General features: G+C 33.1%; 2 protein-coding genes across 9 annotated transcripts in view; one reads left to right on the plus strand and one right to left on the minus strand.

The window, feature by feature from the left end:
• LOC100180712 (extended synaptotagmin-2) overlaps nucleotides 1-13,922 on the minus strand; it is a 27,608-nt gene extending 13,686 nt beyond the window's left edge. For 2 of the 6 annotated variants that reach the window (XM_018815990.2, XM_018815986.2), the window contains exons 1-13: nucleotides 13,710-13,922; nucleotides 13,316-13,475; nucleotides 12,341-12,450; nucleotides 11,541-11,599; nucleotides 10,951-11,040; nucleotides 8,107-8,208; nucleotides 7,653-7,807; nucleotides 6,843-6,999; nucleotides 6,266-6,442; nucleotides 6,024-6,126; nucleotides 5,084-5,119; nucleotides 1,131-1,293; nucleotides 581-629 (exon numbers count right to left, since the gene is read on the minus strand). In XM_018815990.2, the coding sequence (XP_018671535.1) occupies nucleotides 581-629; nucleotides 1,131-1,293; nucleotides 5,084-5,119; nucleotides 6,024-6,126; nucleotides 6,266-6,442; nucleotides 6,843-6,999; nucleotides 7,653-7,807; nucleotides 8,107-8,208; nucleotides 10,951-11,040; nucleotides 11,541-11,599; nucleotides 12,341-12,450; nucleotides 13,316-13,475; nucleotides 13,710-13,770 (1,422 nt within the window). In that variant the 5' untranslated portion in view covers nucleotides 13,771-13,922. Of the gene's footprint in view, nucleotides 1-580; nucleotides 630-1,130; nucleotides 1,294-3,178; nucleotides 3,197-5,083; nucleotides 5,120-6,023; nucleotides 6,127-6,265; nucleotides 6,443-6,842; nucleotides 7,000-7,652; nucleotides 7,808-8,106; nucleotides 8,209-10,950; nucleotides 11,041-11,540; nucleotides 11,600-12,340; nucleotides 12,451-13,315; nucleotides 13,476-13,709 lie in introns of all 6 variants that reach the window. The other 4 variants (XM_009863876.3, XM_018815992.2, XM_026838827.1 and 1 more) reach the window with 3 other exon arrangements.
• A 241-nt stretch (nucleotides 13,923-14,163) lies between these two features.
• On the plus strand, nucleotides 14,164-24,199 carry LOC100182658 (protein eyes shut-like). Of its 3 annotated transcripts, XM_002124939.5 has the most exons (14): nucleotides 14,457-14,581; nucleotides 15,433-15,517; nucleotides 16,913-17,046; nucleotides 17,535-17,695; nucleotides 18,497-18,602; nucleotides 18,856-18,995; nucleotides 19,339-19,441; nucleotides 19,651-19,913; nucleotides 20,377-20,484; nucleotides 21,144-21,283; nucleotides 21,859-21,943; nucleotides 22,181-22,302; nucleotides 23,101-23,230; nucleotides 23,816-24,199. In XM_002124939.5, exons 1-14 carry the CDS (start codon nucleotides 14,518-14,520, stop codon nucleotides 23,888-23,890), a joined length of 1,716 nt encoding a protein of 571 aa, XP_002124975.3. In that variant the 5' UTR covers nucleotides 14,457-14,517; the 3' UTR covers nucleotides 23,891-24,199. The 3 variants fall into 3 exon arrangements, with proteins under 3 accessions (XP_026694638.1, XP_002124975.3, XP_026694637.1); XM_026838837.1 differs by lacking the exons at nucleotides 14,457-14,581; nucleotides 16,913-17,046 and adding an exon at nucleotides 14,164-14,285; XM_026838836.1 differs by lacking the exon at nucleotides 16,913-17,046 and having other exon boundaries at nucleotides 14,476-14,581.
• Nucleotides 24,200-24,379: the final 180 nt, after the last annotated feature.

Consider the following 24,379-nt stretch of genomic DNA (forward strand, 5'->3'; position numbering starts at 1 on the left):
TGCTGACATCAGATAGCTGCACCCACTGNTAATCAGAATGTTTTTATTAGGTTTATGAAATGTGTGTTTTGTTTTAGTGGAAATCTTCTTTTTATTTAAGTTTTTTTATACTTTTAACTTATAGTTTAAAAATCTGAGGTAAAATGCAGTTAAACCTGTAGCTGTAAAACATAGGGAACCTCATTAATTAATTAATGTGGTAAACACAGTGTATATCATGCTTCGGCTTGTTTGCATGGATACCTAACATCAGGGTTAAAGGTATCTTTACTAGTAAAGCAGTTTTGGCATATAAACAGATAATCAAATTTAGGTTAAGTGGAACATAACTGCATACTGCATACGATAACACCCTGGGTTTTGAAGTAATGGGCCAACACTGGCCTAAATCTCAGGTTTTAGAATTTGTTAGAAGTTATATATCTCGCTGCAGGATCTCACCAACATAGAATAGAATGTGTATATTTTGGGGTAATGAGCCAACTCTGGCCTAAATTTCAGGTTTAATGGCATGGCATGCTGCAGAACCTCACCCATGTAGAATAGGGTGAACTGAATGACAAATACTAAGACATTTTACCTCATCTATAATGCCTTGCTTGAAAACTGACTTGACAGGAATAGAACACCTGCAATAAATAATTGATTCGTCACAATAACCTTTGTTAAGAAATAGAATTACAGTGACAAAATAATTTATGTTCACGATATAAATAAGTGATTTTATGGCCATGCCAAATGCCTTTGCCAAAATTTTAGCAGGCCATTCCCTGAAATAGGCTATGAACCGTCATATGTAAATTATGTGGTTGCACAAGAGTATTTTTTCAGCAAGTTTGTGATTTTGCATTAATTAAACAGGTAATAACAAGGATTATTCCCCTTAAAAAATTTTTCATTTTTTTTATAATAAAATGTTCACTATGTCTCACTGGTACCAGCTGTATCATTTTCTTTAGACAAAAAATGTTATTCTAGTTAAAAACTTTGTTTGTGTAAAAACTAAAAAAAATCTGTAATTTTTAACACCTTTTTATATTAAGATGTTCAGTACGTCTCAATTTTTAATTAAAAAAATATCAAATAAAAAATGATTAAGTCCCAAACACAAAAAATACCAAGTAACTTACATTCCCAAGTTATCTGACTTGTTTAGGGCGCCATCATCATCAAACAAAGAGAATTGAATTTGTGTTGTTGGTACGTCAGGTACAACTACATCAAACACTTCATTCCATACAGGGTTCAAATTATGGGTGACGACGGCTGTCTTGAATTTTTGACGGTGACCCACTGTTGTATAAGGTTAGTATGAATTTTTAAGCAGATGTTGCTGTTTTTTTGGAGTAGGCTATTGAAGTTTTAGATTGTGTTACCATTTAAAAAAATGTTTTTATTTTTCTTGGTAAATTTAAATTAAACTTTTTTTTTGTTTTCATGTGTGATATACCTGTCAAGTGTGAAATACATGGCCCAAAAGTAACTGATTTAAGCATTTTAATATAATATAGTACAGTGGGGAAAGACGAGACACCTTTAGCACATAATATTCAAATTTCCTGATCATTTTTAAACTATTTAAATAACGATCTATGAAAATTGTGAGAATATGGTTTTATAATTCTTGGAATGTTCTTTGTTTACTACCAAATGGGACGAGAAAATAGAAAAACGGTGTCCCATCTTCCCCCACCCTACTGCAAATTGCTATAATAGAAGTTGTAATACAATATTCACAGTTAAGAGAAGATAATGAAATTGCTCTCTTATTTACACATATTTTTATTCATGAATTGTGATTATTCTGTGAAGATTTTATGCAAAAACTGGTTCAGGATGCTTTCGTTTTGAATAAAAACTATGACAAGATGTTTTTTTCACAATGGCCTTGATTTATATGGAGCAGGGTGGGCAAACATATTCTGAGATTATCTTTACGGAAACCCTTGGATTTTCCAATTGCAAAACAGTTTATCCTTTAACAATTAACATATTATTGATTTATTATGTTGTGTTAATGTTAGTAATAGAATGCACAAATTAAGACCATGAACACATGATGCTATATATATTAGGATCTGGTGCTATAAATTAGGTAACAGACAAAAATCAAGTCTGATAAGTCGTTAATATAAAAGATAATATATATTTTGCCTGAACGGCATTGTCAGTCTCTTCAATTTGATTTGTAGCACCAGATCCCGATAAACATAGCATTATAAATTTACACAAGAACCGTTCAACTATATTAGCACCAGATCAGGGTTTGATTCACAGAATTGAGTTATATATCACATACATAAAAAGATAATTATATTATGGGTATAAATGAATAAATGTAACTTGCTTTATCCTCGCGTGGCCGTAGAGTAACAGTCGTTAAAACAAGGGGTTCTGTTTCATACACCTCTTGCCACCTTGCGAGTTACCAAGTACGTTACTTTGTGGGTAATTGTTATTGTTTATAGTTCTATGTACGGCTGACAATTTAGCCATAAGTGACCACTGAGGTTGGGTAATTTTCAGTAAGTGTTTTGCCCAAGGACACATAAACCCACAATGGTGGCAGTGACGAGGGTAATACAGTACAACTTGTGGTTTAAACTGTACAGACACTTAACTAAGCTAAATCATATTTACCTAAGAGATTAGCTATCTACTTCTACAGTATGGCTAGCTATTTTCAAATTACTATATATTCATATTCGTAACCACTATTGCTGGTTTGAATTTAAAAATAACTATACTACAATACTTTAAACCATAAAACTCAATAATATAAATATGGTACATCTTATCATCTATATATATATAATAAAGTATTATAAAATAAAAATAAAACATCTATAATATAACCTATGAGTATAATGAAATTAACATACATTAACACATTTATTTTATAAACCGTATATTTTTTTATGCTTATAAATTTTTCTCTAGCCTAGTTGTCTAAAATCTATAACAGGAGCAAAATAACTAATTCGAGTTTCTACTAAATCCAGTGTGTAGGATGTAGCTTAACCGTATTGCTTAATTTTTTTCACCAAACACAACATATTATGTGATGAATTAAAACATAAATGATTGAACTGAAATGGTAAAAAGTGAGATTTCAATTATGAAATGAAATTATGAAATGTGTTGATTTCACTCTGCATGGTGGGCATGCCACTCTCACCTTTTATGTGAATTCCAGCTTAAAGATTAGATTGTTGGAAGTTATTATGGGTATTGTGTAAAGAAAACAGTGCCCCCTTTTTAGCATAGGGAGTATAATAGATTGGAGTATGATCTGGTATTACGAAAACGTAACCAACAAAAATCCAGTCCAACCACTAATGGTGATTGAGAAATATATTTCGCCTAAATGGCATCGTCAGTCTCTTATTCAAATAGGTCCCAGACTGGAGTATGTTTTATTAATTTATTCAGCCGGAATGCCATAGGACCTTAGATTTAGACCAGAGTTGGCCCATTAATCCAACATTGTATAAAAACATTTTATTCTAAACAGTGAGGTCCTACAGCGTGACACGCCATGGGACCTGAGATTTATGTAAGAGTTGGTCTATTACCCCAAGTTCCCAACATTGTATATTCACATTGTATTCTATATGGGTGAGTTTCTGTAGCGTGACATGCTATAGAACCTAAAATTTAGGCCAGAGCTGGTCCATTACTCCAACATTGTGTATACATATTCTATTTTATATGGGTATCGTCATATTATACAGCGTGGCACACCATTGGACCTAAGATTAGACCAGAGTTGGTCCATTACTCCAACATTGTATATATATATTCTATTCTATATGAGTAAGCTCATATTATACAGCGTGGTACACCATTGGATCAAAGATTTAGACCAGAGTTGGTTCATTATCCCAACATTGTTATATATATTCTATTATCTATGGTGAGGTCCTGCAGCGTGACAAGCCATGGGACCTAAGATTTAGACCAGAGCTGGTTCATTACCCCAACATTGTATATATATATTCTATTCTATATGAGTAAGCTCATATTATACAGCGTGGTACACCATTGGACCTAAGATTTAGACCAGATTTGCGTCCAAAGATTTAGAATATGTTAATTTGGGAAAACTAATGGGTTGGCCTAGCAGTTAAGTCTTAAGGGTTAAATTTAAGCTTTAGATTGACATTGGTATCAATACTGGGTTGTCAAGTATACATACGTTGCTAAACGGGGGCACTGTTAATGGATGATAGAACATATATGTGTTGTTAAAATCATCAAAAGCTAAAAATTGTCGGCCATTTGCAGCTCGAAAATGATTGCTTAATAATGCTGGAAAATGGATTTATCTAACAGTAAAAATATGGCATGATTTCAGATTCTTTAGTTTTGTCAATCAGAAGGGTAAAAAAGGTAATTTCTGATTTAGTGTTCTGGTAGAATCACATATTCAGATATTCTAATATTTTTAACAATACTGTGGTGTAGTTTGTAATAGAATTACTGCAGTCTGTTTATACTATACAACATATTTACAGCAGATAATTTGTTTTTTTTTCACAAACAATATATTTTGCTTTCCAAAATATAGTTTTATAAACATGTTAAAAAATTGCCGTTTTTTAGCCTTGCTTTAATTCTTAAATAACAAAATAGTTTATATAACAACGCATTAAAAACACTGGAAGGTAAAAATTAGAAATTACATTACACAGCTCACCTCCAAACCTTCTAATGAAACACAATACAAAACCACAATTTTTTGATTTTGTATAGTAAGCATTCATACTTAAAACACTGTAGCGTAAAAATCCATGTTTAACACTACTTCATGCCTTTCCAATTTTTTTAGATAAAAGTACTTCCAAATTTTTTTAGTGTTTCTTGCAATTATTGTTAAAACACTACAGTGTAAAAATTCACGTTTTACACGCTATGCCCTTCTAAAATATTTAGATTAACTTTTTCCCGATTTTTTTATGCAATCATTGTTAAAACACTACGGTGTAAAAATCCAATTTTTAAAATTCCAATTTTACACTTTTCACATACAAGATTCAAAAACAACAAGCTACAAATCAAGTAATAAACCACACAACCTTACACTTGCTTGGGTTGTACAACTCAGAACCTCCAAGCACTAATGTGTTGAAATAAAATAAATAATGAGAAGCAATTAAAGCAGCAAATGTTGCATAGCGTGCAGTTTTAAGCTTAAATGAAACTTGAATGAGTTTTAAAATGGAAATGCTACAAATTATTTGGTTATGAAATGGCCACGAAAATGTTTATTTGTTAATATTTTATTTAAGACTCTCTTTTGCTTTAACAAATAATATATATACTTAACATGTTATAATTTAAACTAGGGTATTCTGTTGTACAGTACAAATTTATTACAGAAAATTGTTTTATAGGTTAGAGTATTAACGTTAAAACAGTCTACCATTCATTTTGAGCCAACATTTTATGGGATATTAAATTACAATAGTGCAGCTAGGGACAAAAATTGATCAGGTAATTTTTCAAAAAAAATTCACTGGCCCCCTATATAAGGTTAACATTAGACCCCTCCATTTAGTTAGGGGTGCCTGGGGTGACATGTCACCCTAAATTTAGAAACAGTGGAGTCTGGAGACATATTTTTAGCACCAGTTTTATGCCTTAAGGTGGCTGTACACAGTATCAACATGCGAGTTCGCTTGCGAAGTCGTATGCAAACCCATTACCAATTCCGCATGCGGCAACGAAATCAAGAGAAAAACAGACAAAATGGGCGAATTCAGATACTGTGTACAGCCACCTTAATACAGTTTTTACCCTGTTGATAGGTGTCTATACAAGTAGAGTCAAAGTATATTACATTTATAGTACATTTACCACATTAATTAAAAAGGCCATTGACAAATATAAGTGTAACTGAATTTCAACAGTGTCACTCCATATTTAAAAAAAATATATATTGACTTCCATGGTCCTATTTCAAGGTGTAATAAAATGTGACTTTATTACTGTGTAATACAATTAACAAATAAGTAATATACCTTGTACTGTAACATAGGGGTCACTACCTCCTCCAAAGCCAAGAACTTTTTTGTCTTTTTCTTCCAAATTGCGAGCCTCAATCACGTGAATCCTAATCACGCCCTGAAAAAAATCATGAATAGGAATAAAGTGGTATGTACTATCAACAATCATTACCCTTAAATACTTTATCTTTTTTTTTCTTTTTTTCATTTTTTACCCATACAATTACTTTTATAAACATAGGTGATGAACTAGTCACCTGTGGCAGGGGAAATCTAAGTCGACTTATATCGATGTCCGGACACAACTTTATGACGTATTTATCCGGGAGGACCATCATCCCGCACACACTGTCAGAGATCGCTCCTCGGAGCAAGGAGTTAAATCCCGGAAGATCAAAGAGGTTGGCAAGATCAGTGAGATCGAAATCGATGAACTGAAGATAAAGATGTGACATTTTTTTATCTACTTTCCAAATTTCTAAGAATAGTACGGTGGGGTAAGATGGATACCGTTAGCACCTAAATTCCAAATTTCCTGATCGTGTTTTAAACCTTTAACAAAGCTCTTTTAGAGTCCTTAGGTAACAGTTCTAATTCTGTAAATATGATTCGTTTACCACCAAATGGGATTGGAAAAGAGAATAAACAATTTAAAGCATTGCAAAACTACAGTTTAGGCACAATTACAGAAGTTTTAAGACATTGCTTTGGGGTAATACGCCAAATTTAGTCTAAATTCAAGGTCCACCTTACCCACAAGCACCTTACCCACATAGAATAGAAAGACACTGTTGTTTTCTGTAATACAAATCAAATAAATCTCAAAAGACTTACTGGGTCATTTACAAATCCTACAGAAACAGCTCCAATAAGTGGCAAGTCCTCAATAAGAGGGTGGAACTCAACACGTAGGAGACCTCGTAACCTTAAATCACATATACCAGCTTGCAATCTGTTCACTGACACCCCACAGTTACATTCGCTGTCATATCTGTAGTTTCAAGTAAATAAGGCAAAATTTTTAAAATTATTAAATAAGAATAATTTTAACATTTTTCAAAATTAAAATTACATTAAGTTTAACATTTTTCAATTTTATTTTTGAGGTACCAAAATGATTTCACTTTTTTGGGGGTAATGTACCAAGTCTGGCCTTAATCCAGGGTCCTTAAAAAGGACCTTACCCACATAGAATAGAATAGGTTTTAAATCAATTGTTATGATTCCCAATTTCCCATTATTATTATTTGTTAAAATCAAGTCCTTAATCTTACATGTTTCTCTGTGTTTATTAATTTTTTAATCTCTTTTAAAATTACATTTAACTTAAACCTAATACCAATATTCAATCCCCACAAAGGTACATATCTAGTGACTCCTAAGTGAACGCGGACAATCATGTTATAACGCCTGTAGATGCTTGCCAGTGTCACAAGTAGATAAATAGGTTTCTAATTTCATTAGAAACATTATTCTTACAGGACAACCGTGTTATAACGACTATAGTTACCGGCCACATGAGGATAAATAAGTTATATTCATTCACTAAAAACAATATTTTTACAGAACACCGGTGTTGAACGACTATAGTTGCCTTCCACGCAAAGTTAAATTAGTAAAAATAAAATCGTAAAAAAATCTTACACAATCTGTATATCCATGACAACTTCATTTCTCCGAGTAATCGAGTCATCGTAGACCTTTACTCCTGCCACACGAGGCGCTCTGCAGCCCAGGTTGATGTCCGTAAAACTAAAGCTTGACAGAAGGCTTGACGAGTTCTGGACTGAACTCTGTACCTGTAGAAATAAAAACATAATTCAGCATATTTATTGCGGTGCGCAAATTAAGGTTTTATTGAGCAGTGCCAGTGGCAAATTACTTTTATTGAGTTTCTAATCTTTTATGCATTTCTAATACATTCTTTTTTTGAAATATTATGTTCAGTCAAAAAAACCTTAAACAACTGCCTGAAAAATATTGTTTAAACAACTGCCTGAAAAATATTGTTTAGTATATATATATATATATAACTTATTTTGAGGTAGAGAGATTTTAAGATCTTTAGGTATATTCCCACAAAAAATATATATTGTACCTCATCTGAGATAACTTTCTTTACATAGTTGGTAAGGTATGGCCACACTTGTTGTATTATCTTATTGAGCCATTCTGCCTTTTCTACATCAGGAAAATAAATCTGAAAAAAAATGAAAATAGCAATTTAATGGCTGACAATAGTAGCACAGTAGTCATTAGAGTATAATGGTAGTCTAAATCCTAGTTTTAAGTTAGGAGTGAAATAAATTTTAAAATAGGGGTGAAATCATGTGATTTAGCACCTCAGGTTGAGGCCTAAACAGTGTTTGCTTTATGTAATTGAGTAGACAATTTTTGGCAAATAACATTAAGCATTAAAACTAATGAAGTTTCTACTGTTTGACAGTTAAGGATTTAACTGTATTTTCATATTCATTCCATATTTTGCTTAAAAAACACTGACATCCATGATTTATACGAACAATAACGTGTTTAATCACATTACTACAATAAAAAGTAGTCTAATATTGCATGTTTTCAACATTTTTTACAAACTGAATCAAAATAAAGTCTTTAAGATATTGTATCACCAAAGTTTTGCATGTTTAATTTATGCTGGATACTTTGGTTGGCAAAAATTACAGAGTATTAGTAAGTGGTGACTAATGTATAACACTATAACATATAGATTTCTTAAACCATTTTACAATACCTCAATATTGGTGAACATACAAAGTGTTTATTTAAGTGTTTCTGTATTTGCCTTTGGAAAACGAATAAAGGAGAATAGATAATGCCAATGTAAACACAGCATAAGATGCTTGAACCAAACCATTTAGAAATATAATTGGGAATTATCTCATGGGAATATTTACTTATTAAAATTGACATTTAATATAGGTGATAAATATATATATTTATATAATAAATATGTGGTTATTAAAAATGATACCAAGGATACAAACAATGTTTAATATACGTTTAATCAATATCCATACAACTCATTTGTGAGTATACATGTATTAGAGGTTATTATATAATCAATAGGTTAAGTACATAAGTAGCAATGGTTTATAAAAGGTGTTATAACTTATAACTAATCAATACATATGTATTGGCAATGTCATTGCTAAGGTTAAAGCTCTTAACAAACTATGGCTTAATCCTCATGCCCTTTATTCTCGCTAGACTAATTGGTGTATTATTCTACTTCTATCTTATTGTATCTTTGTGTGACATTGTGTTTCAATCTTTTAAATTAAAATCAAGATTGCAGTTTTATTATGTACATGGTAAAAAGGATTTATTATTATACGAAATGTATTTACAAAATAATATAATGTATATTATATAAATTCAAAATAGCATATATTTATATATACATATATAATTTATATCAATTAGTTTATATATGTATATACACATATATTTAATTTAGTGGGACGGGGGTAAATGGGACACCTTTATATTCTATTTTCCAGTATTTTGGTAGTAAACAAAGAACATTTAAAGAAATATAAAACTATACTTTCACAGTTTCCATGGAATGTTGGAATTTTTTGAAACACAATCAGGATATTTAAATATAATGTACTTATGGTGTCCTATCTTCCACCACCCTACTATAAATTTATATTTTATATAAATAATGTATTTAACCTATTTTTTAGGTGTTACTATTAAAAGTTAATTTTAAGATACACTTAAATTAAATCAAATCAAAGTCAAATAAAAAATGTCGTGAAAGTGAAAAACCCCATGCTATGTCAATAGAGAAAACACAGTGTGCTTATTATTGTGCTATCTCTGGTATTTTTACGCCCACGTAATTCTACCCAGTTTTACTGTTGCATGCAAAACTCACTACCCCAGAAGTTGTTTACAACCTATGCAACAGCATGTTTAACACATAAAACATATTTTGTTTGTTTTGCCTATTGATATAAGTTTAAAGTTTATTCCATTACACAACATGGCAAGCTGATTCAATAGAAATACTGTACAGAAAGCAATAATCATATTTTGTATTGCCTTTGCCTATTTAATTTCTAACATACAAATTAATACAACATGAATTGCACAATGTGACAGGCATTTTTAATAGGCTACTGTACAAAGACCCATTAACATGTTTTGTATAGCCCATATTGCCTATTACATTTCTAACATATAAAATGATATAATTCCACATTAGGATAGGCCTATGTGGTGGGCTAATGTACAAAGAGCAATAAACATATATTGTATATATATATTGCCTATTGATTCCCTACATATAAGTCTATACAAATACACAATGTGACAGACCTATTCAATTGGCCTAAAGAGCACTGTCAGCAGTGGTTAAAGCAAATGGCTTATGCAGACTTTTACTACTGTATGTAATCTGTTTGTATGCGATTAAAGGATAAACAGTATATGTGCTGACGTTAGATAAGCTGAACAAGTTCTTTGAAAGAACAACCGACGTCATATTTATGTTAAACCTGGCTTTGAGTTTGTGTATGCCATTGTTTTTGTTGTTTTTATAAAAATAATTTACTCTACAATGTATATTTAGAAATTTTGATTGAGGTTTGGCATTAATAGTCAGTTTATTATATCTGCTATAGAACAAAGCAGGTTTGCCCAAGATGTTTTTATTTTTTATTCTTTATGGGTGAGATCTTGTCAAGGAAATACGATTTAGGCGAAATTGGCCCTTTACCCCAACAACTGGGTTTCCACCCATTTAGGTTTTATCATGCGACCAGTGTCGGGACCCCGCATTGTAGACAAGCCCGTTAAAGTTTTGTTTTACTACGCCTACCCAATAATAACACATAACAACAAAAACAAACACACATACAGTATCATATGTTTATGCTAATTAATTAGTAACTGTCTTAAATAATAAACCCACCCATGATGGTAAATGACCGTCTCTCGATCTGTAAAGCTCCTTTAGAGTTTCAATGAATTTGGTCGGACTTTCTGTCGTATTTTTAAGCACCTGCAGTAGTGTAGTTCTAATTATTCTGGGTAATTTACGACACATAAGTAATGTCTGAATACTCCAGGTAAAAGTTAGGTACTCAGTTATGTGGTAAATCCAAAATGGAAATTTCTACCTAGTGTTACTGTTGCATCATTGGCTAATCAGTTTTAAATGGAACCAATCTTTTTGCTATTTGGTTTTAAGTATTGATTTTTCAGTCTGAAAACACCAGCTTATTAATATAATAAAATAAAACTCACTGTCTTTTTCACAGAATACAAAAAATAAGTTGTATATATATAATATATATCTGTTATCAGCGACAAACATTGGCTATGCAATTTAATTTAAGAAGAATAGGAGTATATTACAATACATGTATATAGCATGTCTATATATATATATATTTTAAAAGGATAGTATATCAGTATACAATCACAAGATAGTGTATATATATAATAAAACATGTAGGTTGTGGTATTACACAGCATAATGTAAATTAACACATAACATACCTCAGTTAGTTGTTTTTGCTTTCTCATGCGTTCACTTATGGCTATGGCTAGCCAGACACCTAAATAATCAATGATACAATTTAAAAAAAATTTAAAAAAAAACAGATTTAACATGGAGTATTAGTATGGTTAATTTGAATAAGAGACTGGCGATGCCATTTAGGCGAAATAAATTTCGTAAATACATAGAAAACATTTTAGACAACCCATAAGAGACCACTGATTTTGAGCAATTGCTGGTAAAAGTTTACATGGAAATATAGGGTATATGGTAGCAGCAACAAGCCTTGAACCCAAACTATCTTGGATTCTTGGGTAAAGGCACCTGCGCTTACTATTGTGTTATGGCGCATACAAATAATATAACAAGCAGGGGGACAAAATGTATCAGTAAACAAAAAAAAAATGACATGGTAAATTAATACAAAAAGCCATTTTTTTCAAATGTTTATAAAAAATAAATGTGTAGGCTACATAATATATATAGTTATAATAATATAATGCTATACAAATTTCACTTTCTTTTCCCATTTTAATGTAACCACTGACCACTCGAAGCACCAAACCTGGTTAATACACATAAGTAGAGTAGTGTGGGGGAAGATGGGACACCTTTCAACTCTATTTTCTCGTCTCATTTAGTAGTAAACAAAGAACATTCAATGAATTATAAAACTATATCCTCACGACTCCCATAGACCGTTGTTAATTGGTTAAAACACGATCAGGATATTTGGATATTAAGTGCTAAAGGTCCTATCTTCCCCCACCCTACTATATAAAGTTAAACAATGACTTACCAATCACAATCCATAATATGCTGAAATTGAAATATCCAAGCAACCAAATAAACACTGCAATGAAAAATCTTGTGACCCCCAGTTTTACCAATGCAATTGTGTTGTCAATCCTAGCAACAAACAAGTATATAATGTTAGAACCATAGGGTAACATTAGGAGTGCCACAAATGTGATAGGTAATACAGAAGCTACTTCACATATATATATGCCTTACTTTCATACTTTAGATACTTATATCCAAAAACAAAATCACCAACAAAGTAAAACACATGAGAAACTTTTAAGCGAGTAAGAGGTGTATGAAACGGGACATTTTTGTTATAGCAACTGTCATTGCCCTTCAATGCTATAAAGAAACAAGCTACATATAATTTGTAGCGGTTGACTATGCTTCCAGTACAGATTTACTATTATAGTTTATCTAACTCTTACTGAATGCATAAAGATTGCATGTTAAACAATCGTGTGGTGTAACGATAACAGTTGGTGCAACCTTTGAGGTTTTTGCGAGTTTCCTGTGACCCACAACATAACAATGCAATACTAGGACAATACTGAGCAGGTGGTCAATGGACAATGGCAACCTGCACTGCACCGTCCCATACCTCTATGTAATGTTAAAACAAGTAACATTGACTAATGTAACTTGCTTTATCCTCCTGTGGCAGGAAAACAACAGTCGTTAAACACAGGTGTTCTGTTTCATACAACTTATGTTAGCTTACAGGTTACCATGTATGTTACTTCAGGGGTGATTATTTTTCTTCTTTGGTGTGATTTTTTAAAGGATCGCTGGTAGTTTGACCCATTAGTGACCACTGGTTTAAAGCAATTGCCGTTAAATGTCTTGCCCAAGGACACATAGGCCCACAATACAATGGTAGCAGTAACGAGCCTTGAAACCATTACCTTTGGGTTAGAGGCAGGCGAGTTAACTTTGCTACGGCCTCGAACACATTCATTAACTAAGTTACCTTGCTTTGACGACTGTTTGTATTCGATCTCCTACAGATTGAGGTCTTGTGCCATCACTTTCTGTGGTGGACGATACATCACTCACTGATGGAGCGTCATCCACACCTTTTTCGTTAGGATTCATAAAGTTAAAAACCTCTTCGTTTGAGTTTTCAAATTCTAAAAAATTATGATTAAAACTCATAAAACATACAACTTAGATATATATATATATATATATTATAAATAGATTGAGATTTTACCACTGCCAACTATATTTGTGTTTCATATTTTGGGGATTTGGAGTAAGTAGGCATGTAAAACTATATAATTTAAATTATATATACCTAAAAATATATAAATATATATATCGTTTTCTAGCAATTTTTAATAATACAAAATCAGAAAGCTTACCACCATCTAAGTTATCCTCGTCTGTAAAGCCAGAGTCCGTCCGTCTGCTTTCGACGGGCATTTAGCGTCAAATAATGCACAAATAGTGGAGAGTGATCGGTTTTCGCGGAACCAAGTCAACGTAATCCAGGTGACGTTGAGTAACAGCTGGCTTTATAATATACAGGCTACACTTACATTGTACGGGAGAGCGTAGTGTAAATAAACGTTTCTGTATCAAACAAACTGCGTTAAAAGTTTCGCTGTATTACAACAACACACACATACGACAAAGCGGCGAAACACTAGTGTGACAATTTACGTCCTTCCTCTATATTTCTAACAGAACGTAAACTACACTGCAGCAATTGCTTTTCTGTACGACACAACTACCTCGTTCCGCTGAATGGCCTCCTAAAACGCCTTTTACTCTCGCCTTTCGTTGTCAAGTATTGCAAGGTCGGCTAAATACAACCGCTACATGTCGCCAAAGCATCAAAACAAACACAACGCACGTGCTGTTGTATTGCAGCCTTTGCAAAACTTCTGCACGTTTGCAATTTGTACCGAATTATTTGATTATTAACGCCAAAAAAGGTAAGATTGTATTCCCTAAAGGCCTGCTATATAATTTAACAAATGCCGCGTAATTGTCACATTTTAGCTGAACTTTTAAGCTCCACTTATGTTATACCATAAATTTTGTTTAGCAATAGGAAATTAAAATGCTTGCATTTGCATATACATTTTGATATTCATCTGTAGAGTTAAAACTTTATATTTATCGATTAAATTCGAATTCTTAATAGTGTATGCAGCTTACAATAAAATGTATTTCAAACTTGTTTTGTTTGGTATTGCTATGTTTGGAGCAGTGCAAATAAATGCTAACGGTAAGTACTAACATTGGAGCGGCGAAATTAATTTATATCACTGTTTTTTCGTTATTATATTGAAACGCAATTGGTCATGTTTTAAAAGGAATATGACAGTCGTTATAATACGTGTTTTGTTTCATACACCTCGTGTCAGCCTATTTTTTACCATGTGTGTAATTTTGTGGGTTATTGTTTCTTTGGTATGGCTGACAATATACAACCCATTAGTTACCATTTGGTTGGAGCAATTGCATTTTAGTGTCTGCCCACATACAAGCAAAAATGGTAGCAGCAATGAACCTTGAAACCTATAACCTCTGTGTTAGAAGCAGGCGCACCAATCAATAGTGCCATAAAATTAAATTTGTACAAGTAGGTAGGCCTGCCTCAAGTCACAAGGTTTCAGGTTTAAAGCTTGACACTGGTACCACTACCAATGTGGTCAGTGGCGCAGTCAGTGGTTTTAGGGTGTCGCGACCCAACCTTTTTTAGATAAAAAAAAAAATTAATTAAAAAAATTTAAACAAATATTTTTGAAAATTTTTTGATCAAACTATTATTATTCTGGCTGCGCCACTGATTGTGGTTGTATGTGCCCTTGTGGTTGTGCAAGACATCTACCAACAATTGCACCAACCCCGTAGCATTGTATGGGTTGTCTAAATTGTCAGCCATACATAAAAATAAAACTCCTAAAATAACCACCGAATAAGTTACATACTTGTTAACTAGTTAACAGGCAAAATAAAACACCTTTTAGTTAACAACTATATTTGCCCTGCCACGTCAGGATGTTAACTTACCATAATGCAATTATTTATATTGATCAAATTTTGCATGTTTTTAATGCTATTATTTTATTTTAGCAATTAATGCCACGACTCCTGACCCTTGCAGTTTATTCAACCCATGTTTACACAATGGTAGATGCTATTCACCTTCACCTGACATGTAAGTTTACTATATTTTGTATAACCTTTGGCGCTATAGCACAGTTGGTTAGTGCACCTGCCTCTAACCTATAGGTGATGGGTTCAAGGCTCTTTGATGCTACCACTGTGGGCGTATGTGTCCTTGGCAAGACACTTAAAGACAATTGCTTATCTAAATTATCAGCCACACATAATAAAAAATAAAAAATCCCCCCAAAAATTCACCCACAAATAAAATACTCGGTAACTCGTAACCTGCCACAAGGTGTATGAAACAGAACACCTGTGTTATAATGTCTGTCGTTTTCCGGCCACGCAAGGATAAAGTAAGTTACATTTAACATTTAATTACAATTGAAATCCAATCAATAATAATGAATGAATGTAACTTACTTTATCCTCGCTTGGCCAGAAAACGACAGTCGTTATCACATGGGTTTAACACCTCGTGCCAGCTTACGAGTTATAATAATGTTCATTAAACCTAAAATTGACCGGTGTTTAAATAAATGTAACTGTGAATGTATTAACTTCTAAAATGCACATACCATGTTTTTTAATGTTTTTTTTACAAGTTAAAACTCACTTAATTTTAAAAATGCCTCGCCAACCCTAATTGTATTAAATGTTGCATCTTATGCAAATTATACCACATTTTATCAATGCTCAAGAGATTAAACTCCATAGGTTTTTATGGTGAATTTTAATTCCCTTGACTGTACTGAATTAGTTCGGTTCCAATTTTCCCGTGTGAAAAGTTTTTGCTGCTTCATGGTGCTTTCCAAACTGTTAAACTGTCGTGTCCCGCCACGGAAGAATTAAGCGAGTTACATTCATTCAATCCAGTAGTCCCTTATGGGTTGTCTAAATTGCCAATCATACGTAAACAATCTAAAAAATAATATAATTACCACAAAGTTACCAATGTGGTAAGTGCTGGCACTAGGTGTATGAAACAAAACACTCCTGCTATAATGACTGTGCTATAATAACTGTATTATAATGACTGTTGTTGCCATGTCATGCAATGATAAATAGATTACACTCATTCGATTTAGCACTTAAACAACATTTTTTATAGGCGAGTGTTCATACTCCTCGTGCCAGCTTATGAGTTACCATGTATGTAACTTTGTGAGTGATTATTTTTTGGGGGTTTCTCATTTTTTATATATGGTTAACAAATTGGACAACCCATTAGTGACCACAGGGTTGGAACAATTGCCATTAAGTGTTTTGCCCAAGGACACATACGTCCACAATGATAGCAGCGACGAGACTTGAACCCATTACCTCTGGTTTAGAAGCAGGTGTGCTAACCACTTTGCCACGCCGCCACACTTTATTATCATTTTGATTTCTTTTAATATATTTGTTCAATAAATAATATTATTGTTGATTTCGTTTCCTACAGAAGAGCTTGTGATTGTAATGTTGGATATTACGGCTCAGTTTGTCAGTTTGTGGATCACTGTGCATCTAATCCCTGCGCTAATAATGGTACCTGTATTAGACTTGATAATGGCTACAACTGTACCTGCAATGAAGGTAGCATGTTTTATTGAAACGTGTTTTAACAACTGTTGTTTTGTCGCTACATCCTGTATTTTTGTTTTAACCATTTTTTAGTCTTTGCTACCGTAATCGAAGAGACAAATAAAATTCCTTATTTCTATTATATATATCAAACTATATTTTGTCGCTATATCCTGTCCACCGCAATCGAATAAACAAATAAAGCTATTTTTATTGTAATGTTGTATTAGCAAATAAAACAACCTAACTAAAACATTCTAAAGGACTCTGAAACATTCTGAAGAATCTTTTTTACTATCAAGTTTCCTGTTTTAATACTAGCACTACAGCCCATTTACATAATGCAACTTTCTTTATTGAAAACGTTTTGGTATAAAATTGAATACGATTTAGTTTTAACCGTATAGGTTGGAATACAATTTTATTAGGTGTGTTAAAAATTACTGAAAAATGCAGCATTTATGCACCCAAACTTGTTATGTTAAAAAAAATTGCTTTAGGTTATTTAGGGAGAACATGTGAGGTATTGGACGCATGCATTAAAGGGCCCTGCTCTAATGGAGGCATTTGCACCACTAATATGACTACTGGCTCTCCTATGTGTGATTGCGTAGGCTTATATACTGGGAAGTCATGTGAGATTCATTGCTACACTCCACAAGTAAGTTTTATATATATATATATATATATACTAATAATTCTTTTTATTCTATACGGTTGAGGTCTTTTTTGAGGACCTGGGATTTAAGCCAAATTGGGCCAAATATCGAGACTACACGAATGGTTTATGTTTAAGCCAAATTGGGCCAAATACTGAGACTATACGAATGGTTTATGTTCTGGATTTAGTGAATGAGTGTAATTTGCTTTATTCTCTCATGGTGGGAAAATGACAGTCATTTTATAAAACGAGGTTTCTGTTTCATACACTTGGTGTAACTTATGTAACTTTGCATGCCTTAAACCTAGAGGTAGTGGGTTCAAATTCAAGGCTCTTCGCTGCTACCATTGTGTGCGTATGTGTCCTTGGGCAAAACACTTAACAGCAATTGCTCCAACCCAGTGGTCACTAATGGGTTGTCCAAATTATCAGCTACAAAAAAAAACCTCATAAAATAATCCCCCACAAAGTAACATACTTGGTAACTCGTAAGCTGGCACAAGGTGTGTGAAACAGAACACTGGCACGCGAGAATAAAGCAAGTTACATTTATTCATTCATATTTAATACTAATTCCTGGACCAACCTCTGCTAAGTATAATGTTCTTTCACATATCTATTGTATTAGCAAGAACCTGTTATTTAGTAAGGTTCTAACCACTGCACCAGAAGTGGCAGAGTTACTAAATCTTGTTTTGACAGCCTATATTAAACTAAACATTAAATTACTTTTCCTCTCGATTATTGTACCTTTTTAATTTTCATAGTTTCTGCAAATGTTTAAACTTATTTATATTATAGGATTGTGGAGAACAGTCTATTCATTGTGTTTTTAGATCTGGTCTAGTTGTTTGTCGGTGTGTTACTCCTGTTGGGAAAAAGTCAGCCAAGTGTATTTTACCAGAAGGTGAGACACATGTATAATATATTGGGGTGGGAGAGATGAAACACCTTTTCATTCTATTTTCTTGTCCCATACGGTATTAAACAAAGAACATTTGAAGCTTTTTACTGAAACTCTCTTTTTAAACATTTTACCCATATAATTTTCAACGAATGTCATTTTGCTGATAATTCCCTTCTCTAAGTTCTTTAAATAAAATGTTAAGTTTCAAGAAGACAAATAAAGTATATTTTTTTGTTTTAAATATGATTTTCAGATCGCGTCGATGAGTGCCAATCAAACCCATGTCAAGGACGTGGAAGATGTCGTGACATGGACATAGGGTATCAGTGTCGCTGCTATATTGGTTTCGTGGGAAAAAACTGCGAAATGAGAGCTTACTGTTCATATGAAAATGTATGAAACCTAATTTGTTAGGGATGTTGTGTGTAGATTAGAAAAACATTAACCGTATACTTTTCTTATGTAAAATTTTACCTGTCTCTTTTATGTTTAAGCCTATTCAACTCATAAAACAGTAGTTATGATCTAATGCGTCTTTTAGGGGATAAGCAACTTAATTAGGTTTATTAAATAAACAAATAAATAAACATTAAATGAAATAAAAGGATTCCTTTTTGGAATGAGTGGCACGCAAGATTTGTGAGCCTATGAAATAAAAATGGTATGTGGGTAGAAATGGTTTAAGAACCACGGTTGTAATATTATCATGAAATATATAAACACATTTTTATTACAGCCATGTCAAAACAGAGGAACTTGTCAACAACTTAAGCATGGTAGAAACTATAGGTGTAACTGCCCACCTAACTTTGCTGGTCGCAACTGTGAAATATACATTGGTAACCTTTTGTTATTTACATCAACGAAGCTGCATTTACCATATGTGTTGCTATAATCTTAGTGTTTCCCATTAACTACAAGCAATGCTTTATCTTTTGAAATAGTATAAAAATGCAAAATTTCCTTGCACCAAATTTGCTTAGCCAAAAACACTAACAATCTTTTACACCCCCTCACCAACAAATAACTTTCACACTCCCCCCCACAGCGCCAGTTTGTTCAGTGACATGCACATCATCTGCCATCCAAGTTTCTTGTGACCACTCTCGTCTCCCAAAAGAAATTCGATCGCAAACACTTGAAACAATATCCCCCCTTCCCTCCCAGCAGTGCACATGCAGGTTTCCTGTTGTGCCAGGGCAGCCTGTACGCCAACACAGATATAGATATACTGGCTACAGCTCCAGGACTACACCTGCCACCCCTACACCGTGTACCATTCCATTTGATTCCTGCGGTACTCAACTGAAGGTAAAATATTGGACTGTTAGCTATGTCGCTGCTACTATTGTAGGCATATGTGTCCTTCTGCAAGACACTTAACCTCAATGCCTTCAATCCATTGGTCACTAATGGGTTGTCCAAACTATCAGCCAAAAATAAAAAAATTTGATAAAACATCACTTACAAAGTAACATGCTTGGTAACTCAAGCTGGCACGAGGTGTATGAAACAGAACACGAATGGTATAACGACTTCCGTTGCCCCACCATGCAAAGATAAAGCAAGTTACATTCATTTATACATTCTTCCCATTAATTCTGCCAATAAGCCCTATCACTTGATGAATAATGCCATTCATACATATATTTTGTCAGAAATAATAGACATAATGCTTCACCATATGGCAGATGAAACGTCAGTCTTTTAAGATCACAAAGCGAACAATTGCCAGAAAAGTTATAATAAATCGCACTTTTACACATTGTCACAGATAGTAAACAACACCATCTACTATCTAAACCACCTGCGATACGGCTCACTGCAGTCACATGATCAAACTACAGACTCACTGGTAACAAGAGAGTACGGCCAATTTGAGGTATTTTAAAACGAAACTTTTCTTTAAGTAGTTTTTACCCATTTATGTTTTAAATGATGTCATAATGCAGCTAATTCTATTCTCTTTGTTGTTTTAATTCAGATGATCTTTGGTATGGCATTTAAAAAGTTAATAATTTATTTGTGTGTGTCATGTCTACCCATAACAGAAAATAGAATTTACCCAAATTGTCCTGAAAATGTCTTAACGGATAGCAAAAAACAAAATTAACGTTTTCTTTTTACTTTTTCTAATATTACATTATGCCTGGTAGCAATACCAGCAGAATCTTAACTAAATTACCAACTAGAATACAGAATATCTACTTACAAATGCAGCCAATTTTCACCATTAAAATAATTTTTTAATTTACTGCATCAAAATTTTGTAATATTTTCACCCAAGTTTTCTAACCATCCCGAAAAAAAAACACTCTGTTTTTTTCTTTAAAGTGTGAATGTCTGCTCACAAAAGCCATAAGGAAGCTTTATTTCAAAATTAAAAATGTTTGCGAGTGCTGTCTGAATAAAATAACTCGAAAAAATCAGCAGAAAAATTTAAAAGTTTTTGAAAATGTGCACCGAATAAAATAAATGCTATGCACCTGTTACCTGGTCGCAACAACAAGAAGAGTTTTAACTAAACCATCTACCATACAGCTCAAGCTAGAATGTAGTTCTCCATTACTGGTCAAGTCTAATGGTGGCGTATTAACTAGCAACATTATGGACATTGAAGAATCACTGGAGTTAAAGTCCAAATCAAATATTCCGATTCAGATTAGTGTGTCGTACTGGGGGTAAAGTACTCAAATTTTTTAACCTTTTTTTTCAGAGTAAATTTTTTTTGCTTGGTTTTTACTTTTTTTTTTAAAGCAAAATTTTTTTTTTGTCGTTTATTTTAATGGTTTTACAATGTTTAATATGGTTGCATATCAGAAGTTGGGTTAACAGGTACTATGTATCCTGGATTCATTTATCTTTGTTATAAGATGTGTTCAAATTCAACTCATTAGTTATCACTAAACTTTAATATCTATACTTATTGTTATCTGTTTAATTTTTACATTGCATCGTCTGTAAGGTGTAACGGTTACGGATTTTTTCCAAAACATTATTTCTTTTTTTTTATCAATAAGCGTGTTTTAACAACTGTTGTTTTACCGTTACTACCCGTCTTTTTGCTTTTGTCAACTTTCGCGTTCTTCCTATGGTGATCGGCGAGACGCAATAAATTTTATTCATTCACTATTTCTAACAATAATTCTTTTAAATTGTTTGTATAACGAAGATTTATAATGTACAGATTTTCCCATTGTTTTATTTAAATGACGTACAATTTATATTTCTAAGCAAATCTATAATTTGTTATTAGGGTTCAACCAAATACTTTTCTTACTCACGGCACCACACTTGCACCTATTACCGAGTTCAAACTGGACACAAGAATTTACGTTTTGGTAAGTAATCCATAAACGTAACCTAAATAGAATAAATAAAAGTAACTTGCTTGGTTGGAAAAACAACAGTCGTTATAACACAGGTGTTTTGTTTCATACACCTCGTTCATGCACAATTTGTCTTTATTTTGTTGTGTAACTAAAGGAAAATTGTTTTCTAACAAAAAAGTAACTAATATACCAACATATGGTGCTACTTATTTGATAGTTGTTACATTTTCTTTTTTTAAATAACAGCTGTCTGGTGACCCAAGTTACAGCACGACTGCCATCTTGACAATGCAGATTTACCCTGTCACCTGTTATCTACTAACTAACACTACAACTTACAACAACAAGTATTATCTCTTTGAAGATGGGTATGCTATATTGTTGTTACAAAACTTAATGCTATATTTTCAAATTTATAATTTAATAAACAAATAAATGCATGTATTTTTTGTTTATGGGTGAGGTCCCTGTCAGGGACCTAGGATTTAGGCCAGATTTGGCCCATTATCTCAACACCGGAAAAGCCCATTTTAGTCCTTTGTCCGACCGGTGCCGCGACACAGCATCTCAGTCAGACGCGTATTTTTTTTAATGCATGTAGCTTATTTATCCTCCTGGTTTCATCACCTCGTGCCAGCAAGTTACCACCTATGTAACTTTGTGGGTGACACAGTTTTTTAGGCGCCGTAATTATTTGCCATGGCGCCGAACAACCTAATGCAACATTTTCGCATTTATAAAAGTATAAATTGAATGAATGTAACCTATTTATCCTCGCGTGGCAGGGCAGTGATAGTTGTTATAACATAGGTGTTCTGTTTCATACTCCTCGTACCTGTTAAAAATTACCATGTATGTAACTTCGTTAGTAATTTTTTTTTAGTGCATTGCCGACAGTTTAAAGAACCAATAAGCAATCAGTTGATTGGAGCAATTGTTGGTAAATGTCTTACCCACAGACACACATACAAAAAATGGTGGCAGTTCCCAAACTTATGACCTATAGGCTTAGAGGCAGGTGCACTAACCACTGTGTGCCAAATGAACTGCCACAATAGTTGCAGCCTTGAGCCTTGAGCCTTGAACCCATATCCTCTGCCTCTGTCTAGAACAAGCGCAACCTCTTTGTCAAGTCTATTTACTAGTTTAAACATGTTATTGTACAGCTGCAAAAGGGATGAAACAGTAAGGATGGAGCTGCTTTTAATGAACCAGCAGCAGGGTACTTTGTTTCAAAGAAATGTTCCGAAAACTTTGTTCAGTTTTGAAGCTGCGACTTTTAAACGGGAGAATGATGTAAGCATGGTTTCAATTGGTTGAGACAGAGAGCAATTTTGTTTACATGTAGATGTAATAATATATAAAATGTTCATTATTCTGTAGATATGCCATGTAAAGGTGGCTGTACACAGTATCCGGCATGCGAAATTACCTGCGAAGTCGTATGCAAACTCATTACCGAGTTCCGCATGCGGCATCAAAATCCAGACAAAACGGACGAATTCCGGATACTGTGTACAGCCAACTTAACAAATAACGTTACATTTTGCCAAGAGGCATTATGGTGAATTTAAAATTAAGTAAAATATATGTCTTTACTTGGTTGTACATTAAAAAGTTAGCTGCTTTGTATAACATTTTAAATGCTATAATCACTCTTGTGCTCACTGTGTGTATATCTGCACCAGATTTTTAAGCCAAGCTGATAAATGTGTTGAAAAACAGTGTACACTAGTCGCAAATGGTGTCGGACCGTCTGTTACATTTATATCTATAAAATAAGTCGTGGTGTTGGGGTAGAAAGTCACCTATATAGAATAGAAATGTGTTACAAATATAAATTTATCCGAAGACCAAAAATTTTTAACTTTTCGATTTTAGGTGCAAGTTGTGTGCAGCGCACTCATCTGCAATAGTCCTGAATGCGAAGTACCATGCGCTGGGATGAATGAATAAACAAGAAATGTCAATAATCACATTGCATGCCTTTTATTGTATTTTTCGTTCATATATTTTTTGTGTAAAAAAAGGAAAACGTTTTGGTTTGCAGAACAAATTTTTTTTTGAGTAGTCTTGCGAATCAATTAATGCTAATCATGCTGCACAAAAAAGTATAAAGAAACGGTATTACTTCAGGCAAATATGCATGTTTTATCAATTTAGTGCTCTATCATAGGCTGTAACTATGTTGCAATGCATTCAATTTCATTGCCGAAATAAACTAACTGCATGTCACTGGATTTAATGCATAAATTAGATTTTATTGTTTATTTAACAACATAACTAAAATGCGTATCTGACTCATTTGAAGTCTGACATATCTTTAAAAACATAAAATAGCTGGAATTAAAAATTTTCATATGCAATTTTTCAATTAGAAAGTATTATAGTAGGGTGGGGAAACATGGGACACCTGTTCATTCTATTTTCCTGTTCAATTTGGTA

The sequence above is a fragment of the Ciona intestinalis genome, chromosome 1 (genome assembly GCF_000224145.3).
Source record: "Ciona intestinalis chromosome 1, KH, whole genome shotgun sequence".
Lineage (NCBI taxonomy): Eukaryota > Metazoa > Chordata > Ascidiacea > Phlebobranchia > Cionidae > Ciona > Ciona intestinalis.